The 12,027-nt window shown below is 42.1% G+C and overlaps 1 protein-coding gene across 1 annotated transcript in view; it reads right to left on the reverse strand.

The window, feature by feature from the left end:
• SPG21 (SPG21 abhydrolase domain containing, maspardin) overlaps positions 1-12,027 on the reverse strand; it is a 33,183-nt gene that overhangs the window by 14,372 nt on the left and 6,784 nt on the right. Inside the window, exon 3 of the mRNA XM_026673085.2 lies at positions 8,328-8,420. Coding sequence (XP_026528870.1) covers positions 8,328-8,390 — 63 coding nt within the window. The 5' untranslated portion in view covers positions 8,391-8,420. The remainder of the gene's footprint in view (positions 1-8,327; positions 8,421-12,027) is intronic.

The raw sequence follows: 12,027 nt of genomic DNA on the forward strand, positions 1-12,027 counted from the left end.
CGCCCAGCTGATGCCGGTACCGGGCCGTGGCGTAAAAAGGTTGGGGATCACTGGTGTAGGGTCTCCCGCTTGGGCGGGGTTGGACTAGATGACCCACAAGGTCCCTTCCAACTCTGATTATCTGTTATCTGTTTATCTTCTTTGTTACTCTTCTCTGAAACAAAGTGAACCCCTCTACAAAGTGAGTCAAGGATAAAATGGCCCGGTATAAGTGAAGCAGCAGCTGCCAAGAAAGATATGAAGGTAAATAACAAAGCAAATATGTCTTTGTCGTGCAAAAACGAGTACTTGTGTAACTGGCTGAACTGAATCAGATCTTTCTCCATAGTTCGCTTACTGCTAAATACAAATCCCGAATCCTGGTTTGCTCATCTCTGAATTAAGAGTTATTAGCCGAGGACAAACAAAGGAGGATCTAAACAGAGTCCGTTCATATGAAGATCATGTGGTCACTTTAGATCAGTTTTCCGAGATTCTGTCAACTGAGAAATATAAAGAGAAGTGCAACTATTTCTCAGACAGGATATACAAATAAGTCTCAAAGGTTCTGGAAACGAAACAGAAACATTACAGATGTTCAAACTTCAGGCTAAATGAGCACAGAATACCTAAGACCTTTTTGGCACAAATGTGCTGAAGTCCCGTATTTCATTAACCTTTTCATTATTATGCCAAACTATTAGCTGTTATCAGCCGTTTCTCTGGAAACCCTCAAGTGTCCTTATCTCACTCAATGCAGGATGATTTGGAAGTTTTATTTTAAGCAAGTATTGCAACACCCTAAAAACATAATGGTTGTTTTAAATTTCCGTGGATTGCTTCTTTTCTCATTATTTTTTTAAATGTATTTATATTTATTGAGGATAATGATTTCTTGTCCAACAAATGCATAAATAAATGCAACAAATGCATACAGGATTACACCATGGGTTTGGTTTTTACCTGGAAAATGTTTAAATGAAAAAGATTCCTTCGTATTTTTCTCTGAACGTGGCCATACAAACTAATGAGATTTTCCTCTCTAATCTTTGTTTTATATGGGGATTATCTTCAAATCAGGGTCACCTTCCTTTTGAACAAATAAAGCACTCTTAACCTGGCACATGACATGTTTCTGTTGTCTGGAGACATTTTATAAATATACATCACTGCCATACTGCAACATACCCCAAATATCTTCATGCGAGTTTCCTTAAAACAATGGCAACTAGCATCCTTAAGGCACCTAGTATCCAGGAATTTAGCAGGTGCAGCTGTGCTAGGACTCCTGTTCCCAGAATTCCCAGCCAACACGCGCCTTTGCTGAGCATCTTGGAAGCTGCACACATCTCGAGACAATATCAAGCTCAGAACAGTTATTACAATATTTTCTGATGGTTCCAAAGGCGATCTTTGCCCTTTGCGCAGCATAATGACAGGCTAAATATCTGTTCTGTGGCAGGATTTCCTGGGTTAAAAAAAAGTGCAGAAACAAGGAAAAGATTCTCTTCCTCCTTCATCTTCAAATTGGTTGATATTCAGGAAACAGACCGCTTCACAGATCCTTGGAGACGGAGAACAGAATTTGATCGAGCATGTGAAAAATCACGTGGTGGGAGAAATGGCTGCCCAGTTCAAACTTAAGCTGACTTTCTCCTGCTTCCAGGAAAAGCTGATCAGGCCTATGTGCCCGAAACCCAACATCGAAGTGTCTGAGTTCATGCTGAAAAATAATTTGTATTTACTGGTGGGACCAGAAAGCAACGCTCAACAAAAAGAGCTGATCTCATTTTGAAATACCGTGGTACCTCGGTACTCATCGTTAACTGGTTCCAGGAGGTGCAATGTGTATCAAAAACCATTAGTACCAAACAATATTTTTTCTCATAAGGAATAAGTGAGTCATAAGGCAGCCAAAAATGGCAAGTTCTACCTTGTGTGTTGAGTACCAAATAGCATTAGCACTTAGACTTATATAATGCTTTACAGACCTCTCTAAGCAGTTTACAGAGTCAGCATATTGTCCCCAACAATCTGGGTCCTCATTTTACCTACCTTGGAAGGATGGAAGGCTGAGTCAACCTTGAGCCTGATGAGATTCAAATTGCCAAATTGCAGGCAGCCGGCAGTCAGCAGAAATAGCCTGCAGTACTGCACTGTAACCACTGTGCCACCGTGGCTCAAACAGAGTTTGCATCGAAATGCATTGAGTATCAAATTCGATGAGTTTCAAAGCAGTTGAATGCCAAGGTACCACTGTACGATACTTTGACAGGGATATTATTCTGTGTACATGCAATTATTTTTAGATCTATATGTATACAGATGAGCCGTGGTGGCGTGGTGGTTAGAATGCAGTATTGCAGTCTACTTCTGCTGACTGCATGCTGCCAGCAGTTCGGCAGTTCGATTCTCACTGGCTCAAGGTTGACTCAGCCTTCCATCCTTCTGAGGTTGCTAAAATCAGGACCCCGATTGTTATTGGGAGCAATATGCTGACTCTGTAAACTGCTTAGAGAGGGCTGTAAAGCACTGTAAAGCGGTATATAAGTCTATTGCTATATCTCCCCTGCAATGCCTCCTGATACCTTTTGTGGCCACTAAAGTCTCTGCCAACTGCACTCTGACTTTCAATTTCCTGCCAGTGATAGTATCAAGAAGCATCTAGAAAGCATAACGTGAGTTAAAAAGAAATTTCCCTTTACAGAAAAAAAAGAAAAGAAATTAAAGTCTTGCTTGATCCACCCACATGAAACTGTTCTATCAAATCAGCATTGCCACCAACAGATAGAGGCCTCTTCCTACCAGGTCAATCACAAAGCTTAGCTTCTCTGATGTAAACCTACAGGAGACTTCAATGGTCTCTTTGAAACATAAAAGGTAAAGGTTTCCCCTGTCCAGTTGTGTCTGACTATAGAGATCAGTGTCCATCTCCAATTCTTAGCCGAGAGAGCACTGTTGTCCGAAGATGTTTCTGTGGTCATGTGGCCAGCAAGACTATAAGCTAAAGGTGCATGGAATGCTGTTACCTTCCCACCAAAGTGGTACCTTTTTATCTACTTGCATTTGCACGCAAGGAACGGGAGCTCACTCCATTGCACAGCGCTCAGATCTCAAAACGATCAACCTTCCGGTTAATCCCAGCATCTTAACTGCTAGGCCACTGTGCCCCTTCTCTGAAACCTATAAGTGTTCTTATCCACATTCCTTCCAAGCTGAGATCTCAGCTCACTCTGTCCTATGAAACCAGCCATTTGGTCATATGCTGTAATTTTTAGGTAGAACATGTTCTAAAAAGCATCAGGTTCATGTTTGGTGGGTCTTCAGAGGCAAAGAAAGGCTACAAGGTTTTCCCACACATTGCATGTCAATTAACCAGCTTAAAAACAAAAAATTAAGAGTCACCAGAAGGCTGTCTGTTAGGTCTAAATTCTAGAGACCCTGGGGCCGCAGTGGCTCACATAGTAAGACGCCGAGCCTGCGCACTGCTGAGGTCGGCAGCTTGGTGGTTCGATTCCCGTGAGCCAATAAATCACGTAGGAACAAGAAAGGAACTTCCCCTGATTGCCTACTGACATTCAGGTGTCCCACAGGTAAAGGTAACACCACCCGAAAAAAATTCTTTCACAGAGGCAGGCAGCCATCTCGGTGACCCCTGGCTAACACGTGCTATATGCTAAATAAATAAAATCTAGAGACCCAGAGTACTCTGACCTCTGTCATTCTCTCTCTCAAATTCATATGACGTTTCTACAGCATGACACAGAAGGGGTATAACCAGAAGTTCATTAGCCTGGGAAAAACCACACAGGAAACTGAAAAGGCAACACACAGAAGGCCCAATGTCCAAGAAATTCTGAAAAACAAAGAGCCACGTGTTGTTTTGTACAGACAGCCAGTTAACTAACTTTTTATAGTAAATCAATACTACAGGTGCTCCCCAAACAAACCTACATCTGCAGACCTCACTGTGACTCTCCGGCCTTAATGGGAATGTTCATCGTAAGCCCACCCAAACGGACAACATGACATGCAGACATTTTGGGGGGTTAACAAATAAGGATGACAAAATCCTTATCCAAACTAGAAGTTAAGACAAGCCAAGCAAACACTTAGGTCCTTGCAGAATAGAGCTGTGAGGTTTTAATTACTCTTTGTAGCTGGACGGACAAAAATAGGGATACGGCTAGTCATTTGCATTCTTTTAGTGAGACGCTGAGGTTACTCAAAGAATGCAAAGGACCAGCTGTCTGCCAGGAAAATCAATCCTTGCATTCCCCACCCTCTAGTCAGAGCTGAAGAAGCTTCTTGGATGAGAAATGAAACATCTTCAAAGAAAAACCAGAATAGTCCAGTTGCCTCCTGGAAAAAGGACCTTTGGGGCAACCATGACCTGGAGGACTGAGAATCTCCATAGACATCAAAGTAGTTTCCCCCCCAACTTTCTTTTCCATTCATTTTAAACATTTAGTGCCGGTCTCAAAAAGTAGTCTAGTGCTCAGACAGAACAGAAATGTATGTTCTGCTGTGAGTACCAAAGCATTTGCCAACTTTTTCTATAAGTATAGGATTGGTTTTCAAAGAAAATGAAGCCACTATGTTCACTGACATATGATATCCTGGAGCTGTGGTAGCACAGTGGTTAGAATGCAGTAATGCAGGCTAACTCTGACCACTGCCACGAGTTCGATCCTGACCAGCTCAAGGTTGAATTCCATCCTTCCGAGGTGGGTAAAATGAGGACCCAGATTGTTGGGGGCAAGAGGATGACTCTATAAACTGCTTAGAGTAGAAAACAGTATGAAGCGAAAGATTCCTCCATGGAACCCTGAACTTAAAGAAGAATTTACAACATATAAAATAGCAGAGTTGGAAGGCATCTTGATGGTCTTCAGTCCAACCTTCTGCTTGGGTAGAAGACAATCTTCAGCGACGGAGCACCCACAAGTCGTTCCACTGATTAATTGTTCTCACTGATAGGAAATTTCTCCTTAAGTTCTAGGTTGGATCTCTCTTTAATGATCTTCCACCCATTATTCCTTGCCTGCCTTTGGAGAATAGGTTGACCCCTTCTCTGCAACAGCCCCTCAAGCGCTGGAAGACTCTTATCATGTCACCCCTAGTCCTTCTCTTTGTTAAACTAGACATACCCAGTTCCCACAACCGAGGCAAGCATTTGTTCTGAAACCAATCTTTCTAAAGCTCTTCATGGGTTGGGGTCGAGTTACTTATAGGGCTATAAGTAGGGTTACTTATAGACTGACCTACTCAGTCTTATCTACCATCCAGCAGAAGAGAAATGCTCTGGGTCCAATCCAAGGATGGGCTGCTGGGGGCTCAGGAGAGCCCCTAGCTAAGACTCTGCAGGGCTTGGAGAGCCCCCATAACCTCAGAAAGACCAGCAGGCAAGAGAAAGCTCTTAATAGGCTTAATTGAACTTCTGGGCATTCAGCCAAGAGCATTTCACTCCTCGTAAAAGTTGTTGCAAGCTAGATAAACAATCCACTCAGCGCTTGCGAGGGACAGCCATGGAGAAAATCAGATAACATAGCCACTAGCCTCTGAGGGTATTAATTCCCAAATAATAAGAATCACGTAACTCACCAGAAACTCCACTAAGACTCCAAGATCCCTCTTACAGTCACTGTTATTAAGCCTGGTTTCACCCAGTCTTTTATTTAAGTATTAAATGCACGAAATAATAAACAACTTTTTTGTATATTATCTTTTCTTAGGCAAAGAAGCGACATCGAGTTGGCCACATCCATCCAGTCACATGACCATGCCCACCCACCTAGTCATTAGGGCAGAGAGCCCCTTGCTAAAAAACTTGAAGCCCACCCCTGGTCCCATCCATGAGAGAGTGCCATCTGGCAGGCCACAGGAAGATGGCTTTTTTCTGGCCATGGCACCTACCCACCCTTTGGAATATCATCCCTCAAAGATCAACTAAAACAAATAAAAATAAAAGAAGAAGCATCCTCCTTCCAGAAACCCTATTCTTTCTTTTCCATCAAAAGCCAAACCACACATAGATTTGAAACCTGAAATATTTGCATTAGGAATGGTACCTGAAGGTTACGGTAAAATAAAAAACATACTTAATCATACATGTCTTAACAGCAGCTAGAATTGTATTTGCTCAGAATTGGCAAAGCGATAAGATACTGATAGAGGGAAAAGTAATGGAGAAAATATTTGAATGTGCAGAGATGAATAGGTTAACATTTGAAATTAAAGAAAAAGAGTCTGAATGTTACATGGAATGGGATTTGTTTTATCAATGGTTAGAAAATAAAACAAATTAAAATGGATTAGATGTATGTATAAAGTAATTTAAGAGAAGCCTGCAAAATAGATATATTGGATATTACTTACATTACTTATATGGGAATGTGATTGTTGTTATATTGATAAGAAGAGTATTATTACTAATTGTTAAGCACATGAAATATGTATCTGATTGACACACGATAATCTGGCTCAAGGGAGGCTGCGGAGAGAGACATCTTATTCACTAGAATGAACTATTTGACTGCTTTTTGCTTTTTTCTTTTGACTTTAATAAAGCACTATGAAGCAGTTGGCCACATGCTTTTAAATGGCTCTGATCTTTCATTTAATTGCACTGTTGTGATCATTCAGGCGGACAACTGAATCAGGAGGAAGTTTAAGGATTTTGCAAAGGAACAAAGGCTTCTTGTGAAGAGAGAGGGAGGTCAAACTCACTTCATCAAAACCCCAACTGCAAAAACTGCTGCGCAATTTATTCCTCTTTCCTGGGTGGCCCTTGGCCAGGGACAAGCTCAAGCATGCCTCTCTTCAGTGTGAGTTCTAAAATGTGATTTATCCGTGCAAATCAGTTGATATTGGAATGCAGAAGAGTCTTAACTTTCTAGCGTGCCCTTTAGGTTTTTTTCTAGCCTAGAAAACTACTTCAATGTTAGGCAAAACATTCTCAAGTGGCACAGTTCTCTCCAAAGCCAGCCATTAAGCAATACAGCTAGCAGTTGTGAATTTCTCTGGACAACTTTTTAAAATTACACTTGCCCAAACATCTAGGGGAGACGTTTAGCCAAGCAAGATTCAAACAGCTTGATACAATGGTTAGATTTAGGAGATTCCATTTTTTCTATCCCATACAATGAACGTACATATATCTGTGCAGTGGAAGAGGTAGAAGATCTGACTCCTATATTATTTGAATGCTGACTGTATAAGGGGGCAACAGAGAAGTACCTTGATCCACATATTAAACATACGGACCAGTGGGAAGCCCATATTAAAACATCTACCTCATGTGTGGCCAGAATCTGAAAATGACGTTTAATACAGCATAATTTCTGACTAAAATGGTCCGACTGAGATTGTATGTGGGCCTGATTGGGGTAGATTGCAAGGGTGATACAGAAATATAATTGTATGTCATTTTATTCTATTTTACATGTTTATGTATTAAATTATTCTATTTTAGCCTTTTATTGTATTTTACCCTAGTCTCACTTTAAATTGTAGGTTTAGAATTTTACTGGTAATATATGTTTGAATCTGTATGTTTTGAGAGAGAGAGAGAGAGAGATTTTTTTATATGCCGTGTTTCTCTGAAAATAAGACCTTGTCTTATTTACTTATTTTTGCCACCAAAAAAGGCACCAGGTCTTATTTTCGAGGAATGTCATCCACTAACCTCACTTGCGCGCGTCACCCCTGGCCTCCTTTTCGCTGTCAGAGGCCTTCAGGAACTTCTTCTTCTGTGGCCGGCAAGTCTTTCCTGAACGCCACTGCAGCCGATAACGGAGCTCTGGATCGATCCAGAGCTTTGTTATTAGCTACAGAGGCCTTCAGGAAAGCCTTGCCAGCCTTGCCAGCTGCAGAAGAAATGGCCCGGCAAGGCAGGTGTTGGGGTGTGCGAGGCCTGGCTACAACTGTTGAAAGGTAAGTAGTAGGGCAGCTCCACCACTCCCCATCCCTACCCTAGCTTAATTTTTACCTGTCCACTCTGGAGTGGGCGGGATCTTAATTAGGGCTTATTTTGGGGGTAGGATTTATATCGGGCGCACGTGTAAAAATCAAGCTAGGACTTACTTTCAGGATAGGTTGTATTTTCGGGGAAACGGGGTATATATAAAAAGCCACTCAACAAAAAACAAGGCTGGAGGAGAAATGCATGCCCCAAGCAGATTGCAGAAGATTAACACAAATAATAAATCTTGTTTATCTGAAAGACACGCAATATAATTCCAACACTGAAAGCATATCTCATCTATGTTTACAATATTTGCAATGTATAAAACAATGCAGTAAAGTGAAGTAAATTGGAGCAGAGAGGGAAATTAATCTGCACCCACCTTTTTGAGGGGCACCGTACTTCTGAACCAGCTGTAGTCTGGAGAGATTTTAATCTCTCCCATGACGATGGCAAATTGCAAGGTAAGGGAAACCTGAAATATACACAGAGAAATCATTTCAGATGAAAAATTCAGCACCGCAGAAGATACAGAGAAGAAGAAGAAGCAAAAGACTCCTTCGGGATAAATCTTTCTAATCCTGTCATTTTATTTATCCCTGCTCTCCAAAATGTTTTGCTTTATAGAAAAGCAGTGAGAAATGGTTTGGAAGAGATGCAGGCAGAGACTAAAACACAGAAGTTTAAAGTGGAAAATATTCTGATCTATTCTTTAACCCAACAAATATGGCATTAAAAATCCAAAGAGTTGGGGAGCAATCTTTTTTTCCAGCTAACAGGTTTTATTAAAAGGCATAAACTTTCAGGGTGAAGGCTCTGCCTTTCGACCAAATTCGTTAGTCGAGAAAGATACGACCATACCCCTGATTTTCCTCCCCCAACCATTCTGGCTAGGGAATTCTGTGAGCTGAAGTCTACACATCTTAAAAGATACCAAGGTTGAGAAACAGTACTTTTTTTAAAAACAAACAAACCATAGTTTATTAGTTTTTACAATTAAAACCAACCAACAATACATACACAAATAAACGAAAGAAAGGAAAAGAAGAAAGAAAATAGAAGCAAGGAAAATTTAGAGAAAAAAGAAGGAAAGTTAAAAGCATTCTTATTTTTACAGTTTGCAAGATCTTTTTCCATAACCTTAATTTATGTCATATACACACACCTGTTCTTTACATATATCGCTATATCATTATTATAGATTAATACTTTTCTCTTATGCCTTATAATATATAATTTATCTTTGATCAAAGCAATTATACCAGCAATTCCAACTATCATAATATAGTGAAGTGTCTTTTGTTTTTTAGCGCCAAAGTCAGTTTATCCATTTCTGCACATTTTGAAATTTTTTCGATAATCATTTCATCTGATGGAATTTGATGTTGTTTCCAATGTTGAGCAAAAGCTAATCTGGCTGCTGTTAGGATGTGTATTGTTATGTATTTGGCTTTTTTTGAAATTTGTCTATCAAAAATCCCTAGCAGGAAGGACTCTGGTTTGTATTCGATCTGCTCTTTTGTAATTTCTTCCAACCACGTTTTGATTTTCTTCCAGTAATTTTGGGTTTCTGTGCAGTTCTATAGGTGAATTATATCTCTACTTCTCTAGCTCAAACTATAAGACCCTCTACTTTTCCCCCCTTCTAGCTATAAAATTAAAGCGGAGGCAGGCGTGTGCAACACAAGCTGAAATACTGAAGCCCATGGATACAGGCCAAGTCTGACTCACACAACTGCAAGCAGAATGGCACGATACAAACTTTAAGAAGAAATCAACATCTCAGAGGAGCTACATTGCAACAGGAGTTGCACATCTTGTGGATTTCCCCAAGGTTGCAGCTCCATGAGTCACGAAGCACACAGCACCCACTTTCAGAATGCTTCGGGGTGTTTTCATATTTTCATGAATGGACTGGGTGACTTTTTGTCCAGGGCGATTATAAAGTCTCCTGCCTTGAGCAAGGGGTTGGACTAGGAACAGGGGGTCACCAACCTTTTGGACCTCATGCACCACCAAGCTCATAATTTTAAATCCCGCAGACCAGAGATCCTGGGAAAATCCCGCCAAAAAGTCTGCAGGAAAATTCCCCACCCCATTTTCCTATCGATCGATCATTCTTTATTTGGGATCATAGGATACCATCTCCAGCTCCGTTCTCAGGGGGAGAGAGAGAGACTTTTGGCTTCATGCAAGGAAAGCAGCAGAAGTCTTTCTTTCTCTCCCCCAAACTCCGCCAGAAATCAGTCTTTGTGAGACTGGTCGTGCTGGCGCAGCCTCTTGGAACACGATGCTTTGCAGGGTCCCAATGACTCATTTCTAGTGGAGTTTGGAGGAGAGAAAGAAAGACTTTTGCTGCTTTCCTTGTGTGCAGCCAAAAGCAGAAGAATAAAGAAGCAGCCCGGTGGCCAGGCGACGTGCGTGGGGCAAGTTCTCCCCCTCTGCCCTTTCCCCCCCTCCCCTCACTACCTCGTGTTGTTCGCAATGCAAGCAACGCAAGCCTGGTGTTCCCGCAGGCCATATGGGCGGCCTTGTGTCCCTGCACAACCTGAATTCCTTTGGGGGGATGCTTTAGGGGTGAAATTACTATGTGGACCACCAAAATTTTCTCGCAGACCACCAGTGGTCCCTGGAGCACTGGTTGGAGACCACTGGACTAGAAGACCTCCAAAGGTCCTTTCCAGACCTATTAGTCTATGATTATATATTCAGAAACGAACAGAGGCCTTAGTATTCCAGTATTTGAGGGGCTGGCACAAAGAAGAGGGGGTCCACTTATTTTCCAAACCACCAAAATGCAAGATAAGAAACAACGGAGAGAAACTAATAAAGGAGAGAAGCAAACCTGGAATTAAGATGAAATTTTCCAACAGCAATAACAATTAACCACTGGAAGGATTTGCCTTCAGAAGTTGCGGGTGTTTCATCACTGGAGGTTTTTAAGAAGAGACTGGACAGCCACTTGTCTGAGATGGTATAGGGTCTCCTGCTTGATCAGGGGGTTGGACTAGAAGATCTCCAAGGTCCCTTCCAGCCCTATTCTGATTGGTTTACTCTCTGATTGAACCCCCTGCTCAAGGCAAGAGTCCTTATACCAGTGGTGGCTAACCTTTTGGGGCTCCTGTGCCAAAAATTGTGCAAGCGCTTGCACTTGCGTGCCAGCACCCAGAAGGCAATGCGTATGCCCCTCCCCTGCCCCCTGCACATGCATGTGCAATCCATCCCCCAGTCGCCCCCTTATCTGCACTGCGCCTCACAGCTGATTTTCAGCCAGTTTGAGACCTATTTCGGCCTCTGCAGGCTTTGCAGGATGAATAATAGGCCCATTTAATCACTTCCGGGGTTTACAGGAAGTGATGAAACGGGCCTATTATTCATCCTGCAAAGCCTGCCAGAGGCTTTTTTCAAGCCGTTGGGAGGCTGAAAAAGGCCTCAAACCTGCCGAAAATCAGCTGTAAGGCACGCACATTCACAGTGAGGTAAGTTTGCCTGTGGCTTGCGTGCCAGCACAAATGGCTCTGCGTGCCACCTGTGGCACGCATGCCATAGGTTTGCCATCATGGCCTTATACCATCTTGGTCAAATGGTTGTCTAGTCTATTTCTGAAAACCTCCAGTGATGGAACACCCTCAACTCTAGGAGGCAAACGTTCCTGTGATGACCCAAAGGGGCGTGGCACAAAAGCAACAAAGTCACAAAAATAGGTCAAGTCCCTTTAATACCTTCAACTTGGCCCCCAATGTCCAGTTATCATTGGCTGGAGAAAAAACTCTCCCAAGAACAGTTTTTAAAGGGAAGAAATTCCATCCGAACCCAAAGTACATCTATATTATAAATAAAAACCAACACAAACCATGCTGCAGCAATTAACGAGACAGGGCAGGATAAGGAATTGAAGACTTCAAAAGATAATGAAACACACAGAGTTGGGAGGACGCCAGAACTCAGATAAGACTTGACAAACCCAAAATAATTCACGCTTTGCTTCCAGCAAGGAGCTGTGCGCAAACACCCTCTTTATCCTGTTTTCCCAGCTGCAGCTAATTAAGGGAATCAGGGCCTTTTTCTCCCCTGTAACCCAC

Source organism: Notechis scutatus, chromosome 11, assembly GCF_049901735.1.
Source record: "Notechis scutatus isolate UNSWTSFEM ecotype Mainland chromosome 11, rNotScu1.2, whole genome shotgun sequence".
In the NCBI taxonomy this organism is placed as follows: Eukaryota; Metazoa; Chordata; class Lepidosauria; order Squamata; family Elapidae; genus Notechis; species Notechis scutatus.